This window comes from Pelophylax lessonae, assembly GCF_965119305.1.
Source record: "Pelophylax lessonae genome assembly, chromosome: 4".
NCBI classification, from domain to species: Eukaryota; Metazoa; Chordata; class Amphibia; order Anura; family Ranidae; genus Pelophylax; species Pelophylax lessonae.
The window spans coordinates 51791619-51813331 of record NC_138771.1 but is presented as its reverse complement, the minus strand read 5'-3'; the positions used below and the strand labels follow the sequence as shown (position 1 = coordinate 51813331).

Below are 21713 nucleotides of genomic sequence, written 5' to 3'. Positions count from 1 at the left end.
ATTGTATGCCATCAATCTTCTGATCAACCATAACACCCAGATCCTTCTTCACCATTGACTCCCCCAGCTGTTCCCCTAGAATATATGAATCGAAGGTCTACTTTAAGTTGCATCATTGAAAAATGATCTGGACAAGTTGATGATAATTTTTTCAAAGCAGGCTGAATCATGAGATCCTAGATCGGGAGCTAGACTGATTATTAATGTGTTCCTCAAATCAGGATGGAGAAAACTGAATTAGCTCTATGTATCAGCAATGTTACAGTGCCATAGCAAATATGTAAATACTTGTGCCCATTAGGATTTCTTACTACTGAAGCATTAAGGCTGGACCTATATTGCTTGATAAAAAGCAAGCAATGCTTCCATTTTTCAGAATCGGTTGTAAGTACTGATCCATTATTGGTCCACTTATAAACTGAATTTTGTGATAAGTACTCATGATCACACAGGGAGAATCTCTCTGCACGCTCATGCCAATCCTCCCCCCTTTTCTATGAAAAGATGTAAAAGACTGATCATATACAACCGTCATCATCAAACAGGGACTATGAAAAGTCCTGGTGGACAACATCTATGGCCAACTTTAGTTCACATGATATTTCAAACAACTCATTAATAAAACTTTGTCTCTGGCTCTGATGCTAGGTAAAAGCATCTATTAGCCCCATTCTGCTTATCAGGGGAGCTTGTTCTGTTAGTTTTCCCTGTCACATGTTTCCAGGTGTGATTTACTGTGTCTGGGGGAGTGTCCCCACTGTATCCAATGAGGGAGCTTGTTGGGCAGTGGAGGAAACCTAACCAGTGGGAAACCAGGGTTTGTGGCTATCTCAGTGGGTGGGCATTTTTGCAATGCATCCTGGGATTGGCTATAAACCTGGGGGGAGCATGTGACAGGGAGTCTTTTAGTGGGAGCAAAGTCCCAGGAGGAGGTGGACGGCTGTCTCCCCTCCTGCAGGTTTGTGGAAGGTGGTTCAGGCGGTTGGCCTTGTTAACAAAAAGTGTGGAGTGGAGCTGCAGAGGATCCAGAGTGCTGACATGTGGAGTATTTGGCAGAGACTGTTGGGGAAAATAGTACCCTGAGTATCAGGAGTGCTGCCTAAAGGTCTGCCTAAAAGAGGGGACCACTCCAGAGAGGCCAGGGGATCAAGGATCAAACTCACACTGGGAGTGTTACAGTAAAGGGGGTGCCATGTAGTTGACCCTGAAGATTAGGGTATAACAGTACAGATTACCTCAAAGTTCATTCAGTCCTGCGTCACAGCTTGTGACCAACTGAAGCAACGGCCTAGCTGTGACTAGCGTTACTCAGCATTATTAAGACGTCCCAGCAAATTGTGCATAGTTGTAGAAGTTGGAATATCCCACTCATTCCCTACTCCTATACAAGATCCAAATAAAAACACAAAAGCCAAAAAAGACACTGGACTGTTTCCTGTCTGAGCTAAAACACTTGGGAAAATGTCAAACTGTCATGTTGTTCCTAATGGTAACCCAGGGGAACCCGTAATCAGCAGCTCCCAAGGGAGTAGTGCTACATTAATACATCTTTCATGTGACAACACTGAAGAAATTACACTTTGCTACAATGTAAAGTAGTGAGTATACAGCTTGTATAATAGTGTAAATTTGCTGTCCCCTCAAAATAACTCAACAGAGTCATTTATGTCTTAACCGCTGGCAACAAAAGTGAGTACACCCCTAGGTGAAAATGTCCACATTGGGCCCAATTAGCCATTTTCCTTCCCCAGTGTCATGTGACTCATTAGTGTTACAAGGTCTCAGGTGTGAATGGGGAGCAGGTGTGTTAAATTTGGTGTTATCGCTCTCACTCTCTCATACTGGTCACTGGAAGTTCAACATGGCACCCCATGGCAAAGAACTCTGAGGATCTAAGAAAAAAAAAAAAAAAAAAAAAAAAAAAAAAAAGATTTGTTGCTCTACATAAAGCCTACGCTATAAGATGATTGCCAAGACCCTCAAACTGAGCTACAGCATGGTGGCCAAGACCATACAACGGTTTAACAGGACAGGTTTCACTGAGAACAGGCCTCGCCATGGTTGACCAAAGAAGTTGGGTGAGGGTGCTCAGCTTCATATCCAGAGGTTGTCTTTGGGAAATAGACGTATAAGTGCTGCCTGCATTGCTGCAGAGGTTAAACGGGTTGGGGGGGGGGGGGGGGGTGGTGTCAGCCTGTCAGTGCTCAGACCATACGCTGCACACTGCTTCAAATTAATCGGTATGACTGTTGTCCCAGAAGGAAGCCTCTTCTAAAGATGATGCACAAGAAAGCCCACAGTTTGCTGAAGACAAGCAGACTAAGGACATGGATTACTGGAACCCTGGCCTGTGGTCTGATGAGACCAAGATAAACATATTTGGTTCAGATGTCAAGCATGTGTAGCGTCAACCAGGTGAGGGGGACAAAAACAAGTGTGTCTTGCCTCCAGTCAAGCATGGTGGTGGGAATGTCATGGTCTGGGGCTGCATGAGTGCTGCCAGAACTGGGGAGCTACAGGTCATTGAGCGAACCATGAATGCCAACCTGTACTGTGACATACTAAAGCAGAGCCTGATCCCCTTACTTGGAGACTGGGCCACAGGGCAGTATTCCAACATAATGATCTCAAACGCACCTCCAAGATGACCACTGACTTGCTAAAGAAGCTGGGGGTAAAGGTGATTGACTGTCCAAGCGTGTCTCCAGACCTGAGCATCTGCGGGGCATCCTCAAACGGAAGGTGGAGGAGCGCAAGGTCTCTAACATCCACCAGCTCTGTGATGTCATCATGGAGGAGTGGAGGAGTGGAAGAGGACTCCAGTGGCAACCTGTGAAGCTCTGGTGAACTCCATGCCCAAGAGGGTTAAGGCAGTGCTGGAAAAGAATGTTGGCCACACAAAATATTGACGCTGTGGGCCCAATTTGCCCATTTTCACTTAGAGGAGTACTCACTTTTGCTGCCTGCGGTTTAACCACTTCAATACAGGGCACTTTCACCCCCTTCCTGCCCAGGCCAATTTTCCCCTTTTAGCGCTGTTGCATTTTGAATGACAATTGCGTGGTCATGCAACACTGTACCTACACCAAATTTATGTCATTTTCCCCCCACAAATAGAGCTTTCTTTTGGTGGTATTTGATCACCTCTGGGTTTTTTTCTTTTTGCTAAATAAAAAAAGACCGAAAAGTTTGAAAAAAAAAAAACGTTTTGTTTATGCTATACAATTTTGTAAATAAATAAGTTTTTTCCTGCACTGATGAGACTGCACTGACAGGCACTGATGAGGAGGCACTGATAAGCAGCACTGATAGACACTGATAGGTAGCACTGATATGCAGCATTGGTGGGCACTGATAGGCGGTACTGCTGGGCACTGATAGGTGGCACTGGTGGGCAATAATGGGCACTGGTGGGCGACACTGATAGATGGCAATGATGGGCACTGGTGGGCAGCACTGATAGGGAGGGCACTGGCGGGCAGCACTGATGGGGAGGGCAATGGGGGGCTCCCTGAGCCCTGATTGCCATCCCTGGGGTCATAGGTGGGCATCCCTGGGGTCATGAGTGGGCATCCCTGGTGGTTCTAGTGGCACCCCCCCCCCCCCCCAAGGGTCTGCACTGGAAATCAATGATCTGATTACCAGTGCTGACCCCCCCCCCCCCCCCCCGTCAGGGGAGCCGCCGATCGGCGCTCCTTTACTCGTGAACTAAGGAAAGCCGATCAACGGCTCTTCCTGTTTACTATGTAACCAGCCGTGATTGGACACGGCTGGTCACATGGTAAAGAGCCTACGCCATGTAGGTAGACATGGTAGAGATCGGAGATGCAGGGAGTCAGACTGACACCTCGCATCACCGATCGCTGCTCTGCGCGCCCCCGGGGTGTACTCACATTTGTGTGTGTGTGTGATTATATATATATATACATATACATACACACACACACACACACACACACACACATACAATTATAATGTAGATTCATTACACACAGAGCGATGCATTTCAACATGTATATATATGTCAATGGGGAAAAATATCATGCTGGATATTTTTACTGGTATGGACTGGGTAATGTGTGAGGAATGAAAGGACGCCACAGCCTTTGATGGAAATGAAAATTACCAACCTACAGAGGGCTGAATCCAAAGACAACCCAAAAATCAAAGCGAAAAAATTATGCTGCAGGCTAGTCTATTTTGCTGAAATTTAATTGCAGCAACTCAAAATGGTCCTCCATAGTTTGTATGGCCCCCACGAGTTTGTATGCATGCCTGATGTTGGGGCATGCTCATAAAGAGGCAACGGATACGGTCCTGGGGTTTTTCCTCCCAGATCTGGACCAGGGCATCACTGAGCTCCTGAACAGCCTAGAGTGCAACATGGCAGTGTCAGAGGACCGAAACAATGTTCCAGAGGTGTTCTATTTGATTTAGGTCAGGGGAGCGAGGGGCTATTCAATGGTACTAATTCCTTCATCCTCCAGGAACTGGCTGCATACTCTTGCCATATGGGGCCAGGCATTGTTGTGCACCAGGAGGAACCCAGGACCGACTGCACCACCTCACAATGGGTCCAATAATTTCAACCCAAAATAATGGCAGTCAGGGTGCCATTGTCTAGCCTGTAGAGGTCTATGCGTCCCTCCATGGATATGCCTCCCCAAACCATCCCTGACCCACCACCAAATCGGTCACGCTGAACGAGGTTACAGGCAGCAGAACATTCTCTATGGCTTCTCCAGACCCTTTCGCATCTGTCGTACGTCCTCAGGTTGAACCTGCTCTCATCTGTGAAAAGCACAGGGTGCCAGTGGCAGTCCTGACAATTCTGGTGTTCAATGGCAAATTATAATCAAGCACTACGATGCTGGGCAGTGAGCACAGGGCCCACTAGAGGACATTGGACCCTTCTGACTGTATGGTCAGACATTCACACCAGTGGCCTGCTGGAGGTAATTCTGTAGGGCTCTGGCAGTGCTCATCCTGTTCCTCCTTGCACAATGGAACTGGTCCTGCAAATGGGTTAAGGACCTTCTAAGGCCCTGTCCAGCTCTGCTAGATTAACTGCCTGTCTCCTGGAATATCCTCCATTCACTTGAGACTGTGCTGGAAGAGACAGCAAACCTTATGGCAACAACATTTATTGATGTGCCACCCTGGAGGAGTTGGACTGCCTGTGCAACCTCTATAGGGTCCAGGTATCGCCTCATGCTACCAGTAGTTACACTGACCCCAGCCAAATGCAAAACCAGTGAAAAATTGCCAGAAAAGTGGAGTATGGGGGGAAAAAAAAAAAAAAGTGGCCTTCACCTGTAAAATAATTTCTTTTTTGGAGGTCATCTCATTGTTGCCCATCTAGTTCACCTATAACACCAACTGAATAAAAACCCCTCTGCTACTTAACGGACCAGATCAATATCCCAGGACTTACCTAGACTTGAAGCTATTCTCTGTTTAAAAAGTGTTCCTTTAATTTTTTGTGAGCAGTGTACACACACACACACGCCTGCTCACAAGAACACCACTGTAAAAGGCAGTTATCAGACAACATCTCTTCCCTTAATTCTTGTCAACTGAAATATTTACCTACCCAATTGCAAGCCTGCTAATTGCATGCATAAAATGACCGGTACACTTATGCATGCAATAAATAAAATAAGTAATCTCATTCTCTCGTGATTAAGCAGCTATACATGTTGCAGTGTGTTTGTCAAACTTATGCCCCATACACACGTGCAGATTATCTGCAGACTTTTGTCTGCAGACTTACCAAAACCATATAATATGAGGTCAAACCTAAATACTTTCAATTTGTATGCAATCCGGCAGGCCCTTGCACTACATAGAAAAGGTAAGTCTGCAGACAAAAGTCTGCAGATAATCTGCACGTGTGTATGGGGCATAAGATGTCCAGAACTGTCCACAGAATGCTGCGGTCTCATGGATCATTTAATTTTGGGTGTTCATAGCCGTTTACGTTTGAGAGCCGCAGCACAATCACTATGAAATGGAGTGCTGTTAAAGAGGAGCTACAACCAAAAGGGAAGTTATGCTTTAAGCACTCCCCCCCCCCCCCCCTTGCCAATTTTGGCATGTCATTTATTGGGGGGGGGGGGGGGGTACCTAGTTTTGACAGGTAGCCGCTCCTTGCTGTCTTCTCAGACACGTCACAAGGCCCAGAAGACTGCCAGACTATTCAGCAGGCGCAGCGAGACGCGCACATGTGAAGTGCGCACCTGGCTGACACTGTAAGCTGTCACAGCCAAGTGTCCACAGTTGAAATGCCGGTGCTGGGGAGAAGAGAGGGAGAGAGGCAACGGTTCAGGTGACAACATCGCTGGATCCTGGGACAGGTGAGTGTGCTTATTAAAAGCCAGCAGCTACACTTTTTGTAGCTTCTGACTTTTCCACAAAAGGACTGAAGCTCAGCTTTAGTATTAATTCCTATTATTGGGTACTAAAGGTAAAAAATGATTATTCCTTACAGCTGGTGATAAAGCATGCAATAAACAAATGTGGTCGACGTGTTCTTTTAAGATAACATGTGCAGGTTAGGGTGACACAAGATATTTTAAGTGTTGTCCCATTGTCAGCAAACATTGCCCTGGGGAAATCTAAAGGCAAATAGTCTAATGACAAAATAGGATTAAGGATACATTTACACCAGCGCCTGTCACTGCTGCACATATGAAAAGTATTGCTTTTCAGAGGTGTTTGACAGGCAGTGAGGAGACGACATGTCACCCCTCCTCACCACTTGTTTTAACCCTGAAAAAGCTGAACCACTATGCGCCAATGCATGTAGCTGCAGCCCCATCCACTTGAATGGGTCACATTCAGCAGTGGTACTACAAACACAAAAAAATGGATCATTTCTGCCATGGCCCTGTAGCAAAGCATTGCAGCCACAGCATGTGTACACCCCCTTCCACTGCCTTGGCAGCTGAAAAAAGTTGTAAAGTCAGAAGGTTGTAAAGTCAGAAGCCAGAAGGTTTTTTATCTGAATGCAATTCATGCATTAAGACAAAAAGCCTTCTGTGTGAAGCAGCTGCCCTCAGCCCCCATCAGCTGTGCGGGACTCTCCCACCTGATTGGCTGAGACACAGCCGCGGAGCCATTGGCTCCCGTGGCTGTCAAAGTCAGTTAGTCAATCAGGAGAGAGAGGGGATGGGGCGGAACAGCAGCTCGGTGTCTGAATGGACAAATGGAGCTGCGGCTCGGGTTCCCTCATATCAAGCTGCCTACTGTGGGGGCACTCAACAGCAGGGAGGGACTAGGAGCAGTGCAGAGGACCCTTAAGAGGATCAGGGCTGCTCTGTGCAAAACTAACTGCACAGAGGAGGGAAGTAGAACAAAAAAAACAAACTTTACAATCACTAAGTGGACAATTGAAAGTGTAAACCAGCCCCAACCAACTTGTCACAGATGAAAATAAAAAACAGTTCTTGAGACAAAACATAGCCCAATGCAATTTATGATCTAAAGAAAAATTGAGGCCACATTACATGATCTCATCCCTAAACACCCGAAAATATAGGGCCTTGGATAGACAGTTACCTGCCATGTGACTTTGATCAATCACTACTGGAACCTTGATTGTATACCTATCGAACTACCCTCTGATATTCTATAATTGGCTATTGCTTGGTTACCGTACCTACCAGATCCCCTGGTCTCCCTTTTCTCCCCCTATTTTTCTTTTGCCTTCTTCTTTCATTGACTACAGATTTGAACTGTGAAAGTTTGATAGGCTGCTTCATGTTCCTGATATTATGGAACATGGGTTTAATTAAATTCAAGATACTAACAACTTACAAAAGGCATCCACAACTCTGCCCCCAGCTACATCACTAATATCTCAAAATATCAACTAAATCATTCTCTTCATTCCTCCCAAGACCTCCTTTTTCCTCTAGCTCCCTTGTCACCTCCTCCCATGCTCACCTCCAGAAGGAAATATACCCAGAAATAAATCAGCGCAATCCTAGTGCAACAATCCTAAAAAATACTGAAAATACTTTCACAACATCACATTACCATATATTCATAATGTAAGTGATGCGCTACTTGGTGTACCAGAACACAATCAAATGTAATAACATACAATGAAAGAAACGAACAGTGCAAAAAATGCAAAGAATAAAACGTGTGAATAATGAATTATTAAAAATGATTATGTGTAGTCCAAAAGATCTGTAAGTGGTTGAAAATCAAGTCCATAAGAACAATTCTAAAAAATGTGCAAAGTAGCAAAAAGGTGCAAAACGACAAAAAAAAAAAAAAAAAAAAAAAAAAAAAAAAGTGCTTGTGCTCGCCTCCACCAGTGAAAGATGGTTCGTAACAAAGGTGTAATAGATAATCTAAAGAATATAGATAAATCCACCACACTAACAGCGCTATTTAGCGCTGTTAGTGTGGTGGATTTATCTATAATCTTTAGATTATCTATTACACCTTTGTTACAAACCTTTTTTGATTATAACAGCTGCTGAGACCTTTAAGGTCTTATATGTGCATTTGTATTTATCTCGGTGTATATTAGAGTGCAGGGTGAGTGTTTATTTTGCAATTGTGATGGTTTGTGCAATCTCTTCACTCCTTTATTATTATTAGTGAAAGATGGTTGCTCAATTCACATCAGGGGCCAGAATGTGAGGTGAGCGGCCATCTTTCACTGGTGAAGGCGAGCACAAGCACGTTTTTTTGTCATTTTGCACCTTTTTGCTATTTTACAAGGCTATTTTTTAGCTTATACATTCTATACTGTATAACATACAGTATGTCATTTTGTATTTTTATATCTTGAACATGCCCTTTTGGCTAGTGTACATTTAGAATGCTGTCCTCTAAAACCCCTAACCCTGCTTACCATACGTAAACATGCGTGGAGATGTTAGCTCAATGTTCGGTAAGGCTCCGAGGTGATTCAGAACAGCACATCTATATCCATTTTTCTGAGCATGGTCCACAAAAGTCCGAATATACTGCTTCTCGCTGTGATTGGCTATTCCAGGACATATAACCATAGTGACATTTTCTGTAGGATAAAAGAAGAAATTATTCTCTAGATTTTTTTAAAGCAGATATAAACCCCCTCTTCATCATCATGACCTGCCCCCCACACCCACACACCTCTTTCCTACCTTTTCTTTACACTTTACTTTACAGTTTCTATGGTCCCTTTCACACAGGTGGACTGATCGGGTCTGCCTGTCAGTTTTTTTTAGTCAGACCCAAATCGAACCATCCATTGCCCTCTATGAAGCGGCGGGTGTCATTGACGTGTTCATTGACACCCGCTGACATCTGATCCTATCCTGTCTACCAAACACAGGAGGGGGATCCGTTACCCATCTGTCTGGCGGATTGAATCAGTTGGCAGTGGGGTGTAAACGGACAGGCGGTCTGTTTACATCTGACTGCCCATAGAGGAATCCACTGTGTCTGTGTCCGCTCTGCATAAGCAGAGCAGACACAAACCTGTCATTATCCCAGCTGAGCTGATGGGAGTCCACCCCATGTGAAAGGGACCCAATACTTACCTTTAGGGCTTATTCATTTTTGCAGCAGGCCCTTGTGGCCCCTCATGAAATATGATCCCTAGTAGACCACTTTAAGAGGGCAGTTGACAGGCAGATGAGGGGCAATATGTTGCTTTCTTACTGCCCGTTTTAACCCTGAGAAGTCCACAACACAATCATGTGCATAACAAGTTTTTTTTAAGTGGAGCCTTTTTTACTTGAATGAGTGATGCTCACCGGCAGCACAGCCCGCTGAACGCAACATTTTTGCCACTGCTGCAAAGCATATTTGCTTTGCTAGCATTTTTTTTTTTTGCATATTGTATTGATAGTAAAATTAGCAAAATTATTCTATCTTTAAAGCGGAGTTCCGCCTTCCCCTCCAAAAATTAAAAGTCAGCAGTTACACATATAGTAGCTGCTGACTTTATTAGGACACTTACCTGCCCTGGAATCCAGCGATGTCGGCACTGCAGCTGATGTTTCCATCGGCTGTCGGGTGCTGCCGCCGCCATTGCCAGTAAGGGAACCCCGCAGTGAAGCGCGCTTCGCGTTTTTATTGGCTCGGCGGCGGGGGAAGGAGGAGGGGGCCGAACTTCTGGGACGGACGGCTGCAGTGCCGTGTCCCGGAAGTGGGGAAGGGTACCTGTCAAAAACAGGTACCTGTTCCCCCCCTCCCCCCTGAAAGGTGCCAAATGTGGCACCGGAGGGGGGGGGGGGAGAAGCAAAAGAGAGCGGAAGTTCCACTTTTGGGTGGAACTCCGCTTTAAATACATGTATAAATGAAACCTAAAGCAGTGTTCCAGCTTTGGGAAAAAAAATTTAAAAAGTCATCAGCTACAAATACTGTAGCTGCTGACTTTTAATATATAGGCACTTACCTGTCCAGGAAATCTGCAATGGCAGCACCCCAGGCCAATTTTCAGATTGGGTTGCCAGGTGCTGCCGCCGCGATTCGCTCTTTCGGCTTCACAGCTGGTTCCCTACTGCGCATGCGCAAAGCGCCGCGCATTTTAATTGGCTCGGCAGCAGTCAAAGGAGGAGGGGGGCCGAACTTCTGAGGGACGGCGCTGTCTCCCGGAAGTGGGAAAAGGTACCTGTTAAAAAAAAGCTACCCCCCCCCACCCCGGCAAGGGCCAATGGTGGCCAATTTGGGTGGAACTCCGCATTAAGGCTAAAGCTGGCCATATATGGTAAACATTTACTGACACTTTTACTATACATTTGTAACTGCAGACACTTGCAGCTATGGGATGTATAACATATGAAACAGCAGATCTGTGTACTCTCTCTGTTCTACAAAATATTGGTAAAAAAAAAAAAAAGAAGAAGAAAACTGAGCAGATATCCCCCATCCACACATTTGAGGTAGATAAGGAAATCTTCCCCACTTTGTTCTGACAGCGGGACTCCCCTGCCATCAGAATACACTGATAAGAGCTGCAGCCCATTGGTTAATATCATCAGAAATACAGGATTTTGGACTGAGCGGTGATAACAAGCTAAGGATCCCTCTCCTCTGCTCGGTCATCCCTCTGATGGTAAGGGGATGCATTAGTGCATATGAAATAGACAGCTTGCATATTTGGAAAGGCACGATCAATGTTGAAAGATATATCCTCAGTTCCCAGACTACAGAGTGTTAAAAAGAAGAGGAGATGCTACACGGTGGTAAACATGGCATTTTTTTGGAACTGGAGTTGTACTTTGCCAGCTTTTTGTTGCCCTGTCCCAACTTTTTACATATGTTGCTGCCACCAATTTCAAAATTACCTTTTTTTCCCCCTTAAAAAGGGTGCATTTTCTCATTTGACATGTTTTCTATTTTCTTTTGTGAATAAAAATGGGATTTTTGACTTACCGTAAAATCTATTTCTCTCATGTTCATTGACGGACACAGCTCCTGATATTGATAACCATTGGGTTATACTGCTCCCTACAGGAGTAGGACACTAGGCAGAAAATAATTCTGGCTATACCTATGGGCAGTCCCTGGGGGTATACTCCCTCTCTCTGCTATAGCCACTCAGTTTTGTTACAAGCAGTGTCAGGAGAATTACAGTTGTGCTCATAAGTTTACATACCCTGGCAGAATTTTTGATTTCTTGGCCATTTTTCAGAGATTATGAATGATAGCACAACAACTTTTCTTCTTTCACTCATGGTTAGTGTTTGGCTGAAGGCATTTATTATCAATCAACTGTGTTTACTCTTTTTAAATCATAATGACAACAGAAACTAACCAAATGACCCTGATCAAAAAAGTTTACATACCCCAGTTCTTAATATGGTGTATTGCCCCCTTTACATCAATGACAGCTTGAAATCATCTGTGGTATTTGTGGATGAGGCTCTTTACCCTCTCAGATGGTAAAGCTGCCCATTCATCCTGGCAAAAAGCCTCCAGTTCCTGTAAATGTTTGGGCTGTCATGCATGAAATGCACGCGAGATTTCCCCAGAGTGGTTTAATGATATTGAGGTCAGGAGACTGAGATGGCCACTCCAGAATCTTCACTTTATTCTGCTGTAGCCAATGACAGGTCGACTTGGCCTTGTGTTTAGGATCATTGTCATGTTGGAATGCCCAAGTACGTCCCATGCGCAGCTTCCGGGCTGCCAAATGCAGATTTTCCTCCAGTATTTTTGATAACATACTGCATTCATCTTGCCATCAATTCTGACCAAATTTCCTGTGCCTTTGTACCTTAGACATCAGCGATCCACCTCTGTGTTTCAGAGTAGGAATGGTGTACCTTTCAAAGTCCTTGTTGACTCCTCTCCAAATGTAGCGTTTATGGTTGTGGCCAAAAAGTTCAATTTTTGTCTCATCACTCCAAATGACTTTGTGCCAGAAGGTTTGAGGCTTGTGTCTATGCTGTTTGGCATATTGTAAGCGGGATACTTTGTGGCATTTGCGTAGTAATGACTTTCTTCTGGCGACTCGACCATGCAGCACATTTTTCTTGAAGTGCCTCCTTATTGTGCATCTTGAAACAGCCACACCACATGTTTTCAGAGAGTCCTGTATTTCACCTGAAGTTATTTGTGGGTTTGTCTTTGCATTCCGAACAATTTTCCTGGCAGTTGTGGCTGAAATTTTAGATGGTCTACCTGACCGTGGTCTGGTTTCAACAGAACCCCTTATTTTCCACTTCTTGATTAGAGTTTGAACACTGCTGATTGGCATTCACAATTCCTTGAATATCTTTTTATATCCCTTTCCTGTTTTATGCAGTTAACCTACATTTTCCTGCAGATCCTTTGACAATACTTTTGCTTTCCCCATGACTCAGAATCAAGAAACGTCAGTGCAGCACTGGATTAAAGATGCAAGGGTCTGTCAGGAGTCCAGAAACTCACTGACCTTTTATACACACACACACACACACACACACACACACACACACACACACACACACACACACACACACACTACAAGCAAACAGATCACAGCTGAAGATGGTTAGCTTTAATAGCCGTTCGAACCCCTTTATGTCAACTTGTGTGTATGTTATCAGGCCAAAATCACCTGGGTATGTAAACTTTTGATCAGGGTCATATGGGTAGTTGGTTTCTAAAAAGTTTTTAAAAAAAGAGTAAACACAGTTGATTGATAATAAATGGCTTCAGCCAAACACTAACCATGAGTGAAAGAAAAGTTTTTGTGTTATCATTCATATTCTCAGAAAAATGGCCAAGAAATCAAATTTTTGCCAGGGTATACAAACTTATGAGCACAAAAGTATAACTCCAGAGGGGTGGGTGCGGTGTCCATCAATGAACATTAAAGAAATGGATTTTACGGGAAGACAAAAATCCCATTTTCGCTTTCGTTCATTGACGGACACAGCTCCTGATATTCATAACCATTGGGACATATCAAAGCAGAGGTTAAACATGAGGAGGGGGAACAAAAAAATACCCCAAGGTTAAACATTAGCCAACCAAGCAACAGGAGCTCAAACAAACAACTGAAACCCACTGGGGGAAAAAAAAAAAAAAAAAAAAACACACTCAAAGAGGATCAGGTCCTCTTAAACAGCAGCCTGCAAAACCTTGCGGCCAAAAGAAGCATCTGCAGATACCAACACATTCACTTTATAAAATTTTGTAAAAGTGTGCAATGACGACCAGGTAGCTGCCTTAAAAACCTTCATCACTGACGCATAATGACAAAAAGCCCAGGAGGCCCTAAGCGAGCTAGTAGAGTGCGCCTTGACAGGGAAAGGAAGAATATACCTGACCCCTGATGGAATAGGTCTGAACCACCGTCTGTCTGATCCATCTGGAAATGGATGCAGAGGAAGTGGATAACCCTTTTCGAAGTCCATCTGTGAGCACAAAGAGTCTGACTTCCTGAAAGACTCCATAGCTGCCAGGTACACCCTAATTGCCCAGACCACATCTGGCTAAGGCCGAGTCCAGAGTCAGGCCCAGATAGTCCAGCTTTGTGGACGGAACCAGAGGAGACTTCTGAAAAAAACAGAATCCAGCCAATCTCCCACAGATTTCGTATTGGGATCTCCAGGTTCTCCACCAGAGCAGAGGGAGACTCCGCTCGCAAAAGGAGATCGTCCAAATAGCCCAGTACCACGATCCCCCGTTGGTGTAGCAAAGCTAGCACCGGGGCTAACACTTTTCTGAAGACCCGAGGAGCAGATTCGAGACCAAAGGGTAATGGCACAAACGGATAATGCTCCTCTCCCACAGCAAAGCGGAGAAAATGATGGTGACTGGCACATAATGTGTGAAGGTAGGCATCCTTGATCTGATAAAGAAAAAAAGGTTCGCAAACAAGTGATGGGGCTATCAGCTGCTACCGAAACTCTAACCTAGATGGAGTGATGTGAATGAGAAGAAAGATGTGAGGTGTGCTTGATATATATTGAAAAGATCACTGTAAGAGTTGAAAAAACGCAAGGTGGAATATAGTGTCTACAAAAGTATACACAAAAATTACACAGCAAAATGCAACATAAATGATTACATAAAATTATTAAAACAGTCTCTGTGCAAAAATGTGACAAATGCAAAAAGTCCCAATGAAATCCAAAGACTTGTGCATGTGAGTATTCTTGATGCAAATGAACCAAGGTGCAGATACTGAATACACAAATCCCCCGCAGAACCACGTGTGGATGAGGAACAGGTACCCTTACCAACTGGCAACTTTAGCATGCACATGTGATGATGTTATAGACCCATTAGGCACAGCAAAGAATCTTCCCACTGACCAATCCTTCACCCCGTGTAAAAGTATGGGTGGACTCTTACCGGATATCAAATAATCAATGTTCAGATAAAGGATTAGGGATAGGTATCTGGATTCCCCCGCTGTCCAAGAATAAGCGTTCCTTAGATAATCCTGCCCTGTCTTCTTGGTAGTAGGAATAAGCACCTCTCCCTAGGGTCACTTCCAGAGGATATCCGCAGAATAGCTCCCCACATAGCAAAAAAAAATGAAGACAGGCAATAGTGCATTATCCTCTATATAGGATTTTTATTAAAAGGAAACACACTTACATTGGGTAGGATAAAAACGGACAGATGTATCAGATGTTCACGGCCGTTCTGCAGCGCGGACCACGAGGAGTGACAGCGCAGCTTCTCCACCCGACGCGTTTCCCCTTACGAAGGCGTCCACTGGGATTGGAGACTCCAATTGGAGAACGGGATTGGAAAATGACTTCGTGGACCCACTTGTCTTGTACCCGGGACGTCCACGGGTCCTGAAACCAGTGATGTCCCCCCCCCCCCCCACCACCACCAGCACAGGTAAGGGCGCACCTTCATGCAGAAGGAGCCTTGTCCACGAGTTTGGAGAAGCCCGATCCTGGCTTGCCAGACCATGTGCGTTTGGATCCTCCAGAAGAGTCCCTGAAAGGCTTTGAGCCCTTGTCAGTTGACCCAGAGGGACGAAAAAACATCTTATGGAGCTGAGAAGGCAGGCCCACATCTACAATCAGGTTCCTTGCCCTTGGTAGCCTGCAGAAGAAAAGTACTCCCCCCCCCCCCCCCCTTAATGAGACCATCCAGGGTAGCTCCAAACAGGGATCTCCTTAAAAAGGGAAGATCAGTCAAGGCATTTTTTTGAAGTCTGATCCGCAGACGAGCACTTGAGCCAAAAGGACCACTGCCAAAACAGAGGTGAGCCATCAGGGGAGCCGCATCCAAAGAAGCATCACAGATAAACTGCAGCCCCTGGACCAGTTGGGTCCACCAGCTCGGCAAAGGGAGGGGGAATTGTTCTCCCTCCAGGTTACGATGCAGGAGCTTAGCCCACTCGGTCAGAGTTTGCGACATTAGGGCAATGATGAATACCGGCCTCATTGCCGAGCCAGCCAGAGTGTACATAGTGCGGGCCACAGCCTATGCCTTCCAGTCAGCCGGATCCTTAAAGGCCGGGGACTCTTCAACCGGAATCATGGTTGCTTTGTTTAATCTGGAAACTGGGGGATCCACCACCAGTGGCACAGTCCACTTCTTAAGATGGGACTACTCATAGGGGTTAAGCCTAGTAAAGCAATTAGGGACCCCACGGAGACTCTTTTGTCATCCCCACTCCTTAGCGACAATTCTGTCAATAGGCAGGGAAAGGAAACCCCTTTGCCGCCTTGGATGGCTTGTGAGTGCCAAAGGGCACCTGCACCTCAGTCTCAGCTTCAGCTCCGTCTTCAGGGTCTCACGCATATACAATCAGCGCATCCACCAGCACCTTTCCTGCGCGATCGCAGACATGGGAGGAATCATCCTCACTATCAGAGGATTCCGGGCGCGTGGTTGGAGACCCAGCAGGGTGACCCACGGCCGCATCAAATTCAGCATCTGAGGAGACCAATGAGGCAGGGGAAGGCAAGGGACTCGAGGACCACTATCAGTGCATGGATGGATGGTTGGGACCCGGAGGGCCCCGCAGCCTCAGAGATCAGGTTTGGAAACGTGCTCCAAAGACTCCATGAGTCACCAGGGGGATCCCACAAACAGTGTAAAACACTGGTAAGGGACAAACCCAGGCTACAACAAAATGGCGGCCCCACGAGGCACCCTGAGGCTTACAGGGACCCAGGAGGAAGACCAGGCCTCAAGGACAGACCCAGGCAGAACGGGGGGCCCTGACAAAACCCACCAGGTACACACACACACCCACAGTCGATCGTCCGGTCGCCGGCAGTGCCCCAGCGTAGAAGGGGGGCGTCTGTGGAGGAGGGGAACCCAGAGGTCCGACCGTCCCAAGGAGGGGCCCACGTACATCCCAAAACCCTCCAGGGGGAGAGGGGGACAGCTACTCACCATACCAGGAACAGGGCGGGCACTGCACAAGACAGGATCCCTCTCCATCGAAATAGGGGGGCTGTCGACCAGGAGGAACACTGCGACTCGGGCCAAGACCCAGTCATATGCAACCTAACGAGGCGTTTAACTCGCAGGCTGGCCCCCCTCCAGTGGGGCTATGTCGTGGCCAACCTAGCACAGAGCTAAGGTCTGCGTGCGCTCGCTGGCCAGACTGGGGTGACCACTGGATCTAGATTATCCAGCCAGTTGCCCAGTCCGGCAGTGTAGATCTCACAGGAAAAAATCCAGGGAGGAAAAAAAAATGTTATATCTAAAAATATTTGCCAGAACCAAAGATCCCAGCAAGGAAATGGGTCCATAATCCTGACTAGGCAGAACAAAAAAAAAAAAATTGCTATAGCAGAGAGAGAAAGTACACCCCCTGGGACTGCCCATGGGTGTAGCCAGAATTCTTTTCTGCCTAGTGTCCTACTTATGTAGGGGGCAGTATACCCAATGGTTATGAATTTCATATCATCAGAGCTGTGTTAATGAAGGCAAGAGAAATATGGGTTTATGAGACTTGCAAATCATTGCATTCAGTTTTTATGTAGACTTTACACAGCGTCCCAACTGTTTTGGAAATGGGGCTATAAATATTTATATCCACTGCTTCATGCATGTACAAACCTCCAGTGCAGTGCTCAGCTAGAGGCTCAAAGAGGTCAAAGGTTGACGTGGCTCCATCAGGCATAGTTAGGTACTTCCTCAGACCGTATGGGTTTGGAGAGTTGACTCGACCCATCTTTCCATACAGCGCTGTTTGGATATGTCCACTTTTTCCCCAGATGAGAGGTGGAATGTACCTAACAAATCAAACCAAAATGTATATAAATCACAAAGGATTTAGACATATTAACATCCAAACAGCTGTAGGAACTTTTTAAAAAAAAAATGTATAAGGCAGCAATGTATGTGTAAACACAAAGTCCAGCATCACTCATAGCTCATCTTCCATCGCTTCCAGAACAGCACTAACTCACCTGTATCTACCCTTATACCTTCTGCTCTGTTTGCACATTTGTCAGATTTGTCAAGAATGACTAGCGACTGATTAGCGAGGAGGTTGGTCATGTTCAGACTAGAATCCAAACCCACCAGGAAGCTTTCATAGGTCAATCACCCCCAGCCAAGGCATTCCCTGTCTTTCAGCCGCATGTATGCAAGGGGAGTGAATACGTGTGAGGGGTGGACAATGCCCTGGCTGATGATTGGCCCTTACAGGTGAAAGCTTCCTGGCAGGCTCGCACACTGGGGGACTGGATCCTAGTCCTGACTGTTATAATCAGTATTAAGGCTTAAAGTAGTTGTAAAGGCTGAAGGAAGGTTTTTTACCTTCATGTATTCTATGCAATGAAGGTAAAAAATCTTTGAGTGCTACTCCCTCTACAGCCCCCCTAATACTCACCTGAGCCCCCTCTCGATCCAACGATGTGCACGACAGCCTCAGCTGTCCCGGGTCTCTCTTTCATAATTGGCCGAGTCATTGGCTTCCACTGCTTTCAATCACAGCCAGTGAACCAAGGAGGAGAGGGCAGAGCGGGGCCAAGCCACAGGTCTGCGTGTCTTATGGACTTATAGAGCCAGGCTCGGGAGCAAGCACGCACCAGTGCCTCATAGCAAGTGGCTTGCTATTCAGGGCACTGGTCAAGGGGGGAGGAGCCAGGAGCAGCAGAGGAGGACCCCAGAAGAGGGGGATCGGGGCTGTCCTGTGCAAAATCATTGCACAGAGCAGGTAAGAATCACACGTTTGTTATATAAAAAGGAACCTTAAATATCACTTTAAGTAATGTAAAAGCACATACAATGAAAACTACACAAATCTTGCAGCAATTTTTTTTTTTTAAGCATAGGGTCAGATGAAAATAAAATAAAATCAGCTCTTGGAATGAGGATGTTTGGAAAAATGTGGAATTGTCGGTTACTTACAATAGACAAAATATCAACATTACTTTTCTACTTAATAGATGGAACAGCAGGAGTTGGACCAAAGCCACTCAGACTTAAGAGGATGGGCAAACAAGCATAAATGGGCCTGCTGTCCTTAAGCCCCTGGTGAGGATTCCAGGAACAACAATATTTTGCTCGATCTGCTAGTACTGAGCATGTAAAAGAAAATATAGGAACCCAATGGGTTCTAAACCTGTGCAAATCAATAACCAAAAAACAAAACTACAATAAAGAGCTGTGTGTTGTTAAGTGTAAAAAAAACCTATACTGTGAAAAGAAACAAAGAGACCACGCTCTTACATAATAAAATACATATCACCATGGTGAAATAACAATAGTGAATAGACAAATAAATACATCTTCATTTAAATTATAAAAAATACATAAAAATTGTGAAGTCCATATATAATCCCACTCATAAATCGCATCCTTAGTGAGTATAGGAAAGGTTCCTCTCTATCAGCATGCAGATGCACTATTCACTCCAGACTTAATTGACCGTTATTACAGGGAATCAAATTGCGCATATGGGAAAATCCAAGATGTCATACATGAGGTCACAAGAACGATTTTAAACTGCTGCGGTCATCCATTCAATATGTATAGAAAGAGCATATTCAAAGCTCCAGTGTTGCCATATAGAGGAGATAGAGAAGAAACACTCTCATGGTGCAGTATATCAATTTATTTAAAAAAAGAAGGTTGTATTGCACTTACATCAAAGAAGACAGGGATCAGCATGTATTGTATAAGAATCACTGGTTTGCGCTCCACCTGCGTTCCTGCTGATCAGAAATGACGTATCTGAAACACCACCCAGTGGTAACCCCTAAGGTCAGACATAGACTGACGAAACAGCATTGGGTGGTGTTCCAGATAAGTAATTTCTGGTCAGCTGGAATGCAGGTGGATCGCAAACCGGTGATTCCTATGCAATACATGCTGATCTCGGTCTTCTTTAATGTAAGTGTAATACAACCTTTTTGAAATAAATGATCTGATATACTGCACCATGAGAGTGTTTCTTCCTCTCCCTCTCTATATGGCAATACTGGAGCTTTGAATATGCTATTTATATACATATTGAATGGATGACGGCAGCGGTTTGAAATCATACCTCATGTATCACATCTTGGATTTTCCTATATGCGCAATTTGACTGATGGAGAGGAACCTTTCCTATATTCACTGAGGACGCTATTCACATGTGGGATTATATATGGACTTCACAATTTTTATGCATTTTTTTATCATTTAAATTAGGATGTATTTATTTATTTGTCTATTCAGTACTGAGCATGTGAATTGAAAAGTTAAGCTGGCCATAGACCGTTCAAATATAGGCCAATCCAGGGGGGACCAGCCAAGATTAGATACATGTATGGGCAGGCTGATTGGTACAACCAGAATGTCGGATTTCTACCATGTGATAATTGCTAGCAGCTATAGCCGTTCGCAATAATCATGGTGTTCTCCTGGCAGGGATGACTGCCCCATCAACACTGACTGTTTATTAGGGAAATCAAGCAATTTTCTTTCCTGCAACCGTGGAAAATTGCATCATCTTGGCCAGCCTTAGGATGGAGTAGAAGTCTGTTGCTAGAGGACACCACTGGGGCTGATAATCTCATCCAGAAACAATAGCATATGGGGCAGGTTTTCTAAATTGCTAGATAAAAGTTACCTGAGACATTAGTTAGCTAGCCATGGGCTACCCACATACTTTTCTCAATCTGGGCCAAAGTAGCCAGATTGGACAATTTTTGCTTGAAGTCTATGTTTACTTCAAACTGGTTGCAAAACCCTGAAAAATCGATTTCTGTCTGCACTATCATTCCTCTGCTATATGCATGAGTCACTTCTAACAGTCAATGCTGACACCCCCGAAATGCCAGGAGATGCCCCTTTCCTCCAGCACACAGCAGGTGATTGACAGCCTCAGCTGTGCATGTTTCCGTATGAGACTGTATAGAGGGGGTGTGCCCATCTCCTTCACTCATGCCTCAGATTACACTCAGCTCCCTGCTGTATGTTGCGCAGTGTGTGATATCAGATCCCTGCCCCCTGCATTCTGGAGCTGAGAAATGCTGTGTAAATTCAGTACTTTAAACAGCTGTACAAAGGAAAAGGAATTGGCAGCACTCCAGGTTGTGTCAAAATCCAGATTTATTGACTGGACATCCAAATATGACAATCGTGACAAGGTAGACGTGTTTCACACACTGACTGTGTGCTTAATCATTACCTAATGATTACGTAATGATTAAGCACACAGTCAGTGTGTGAAACGCATCTACCTTGTCACGATTGTCACATTTGGATGTCCAGTCAATAAATCTGGATTTTGACTCAACCTGGAGTGCTACCAATTCCTTTTCCTTTATCAAGGTTTCACGGAGGCGAGCCGGGGCATGCACCGGTGTGAGTCATCAGGCAATTACACCACATTGAGCAGTGAGTTCTTGTCTCTTCAATTTAAACAGCTGTAGATGTACGTGGGAAGGGCTGCACATAAACAGGTACAACTTATGCAGGAGGATTGGTTTCATCTCTGCATCACCTAAGGCTGGTCACTCCAGTACTGTAGGGGTGTACAACCACTTAAAGACAGAGCATACAATAAAAGATATATTGTCACTTCGTGCTGTATGGGTAAGACAACACTGTCTCCTTCCAGGTTTTCTTACCTAGATTACTGCTTCCTCTTTACATGTCAGTAAAAACTGTGCACTACTAAATACTCTCTAGCTCTCTCTCTGGGAAGAATCTTTCCCCGAAAAATATGCCACATAGAATTTGTTTTGAAAATAATATTTTCTATTTTTCTAAAAGTATTATATACAAAATTAGTATGAGGCTACGTCATTTTCTGTGGAACATCTATTTCTTATTTCAGCATTATTATT

The 21713-nt window shown here is 45.0% G+C and overlaps 1 protein-coding gene across 1 annotated transcript in view; it reads right to left on the bottom strand.

The window, feature by feature from the left end:
* ABHD2 (abhydrolase domain containing 2, acylglycerol lipase) overlaps window positions 1-21713 on the bottom strand; it is a 92031-nt gene that overhangs the window by 55131 nt on the left and 15187 nt on the right. Inside the window, exons 3-4 of the mRNA XM_082255405.1 lie at window positions 17488-17663; window positions 8873-9040 (exon numbers count right to left, since the gene is read on the bottom strand). Coding sequence (XP_082111531.1) covers window positions 8873-9040; window positions 17488-17663 — 344 coding nt within the window. The remainder of the gene's footprint in view (window positions 1-8872; window positions 9041-17487; window positions 17664-21713) is intronic.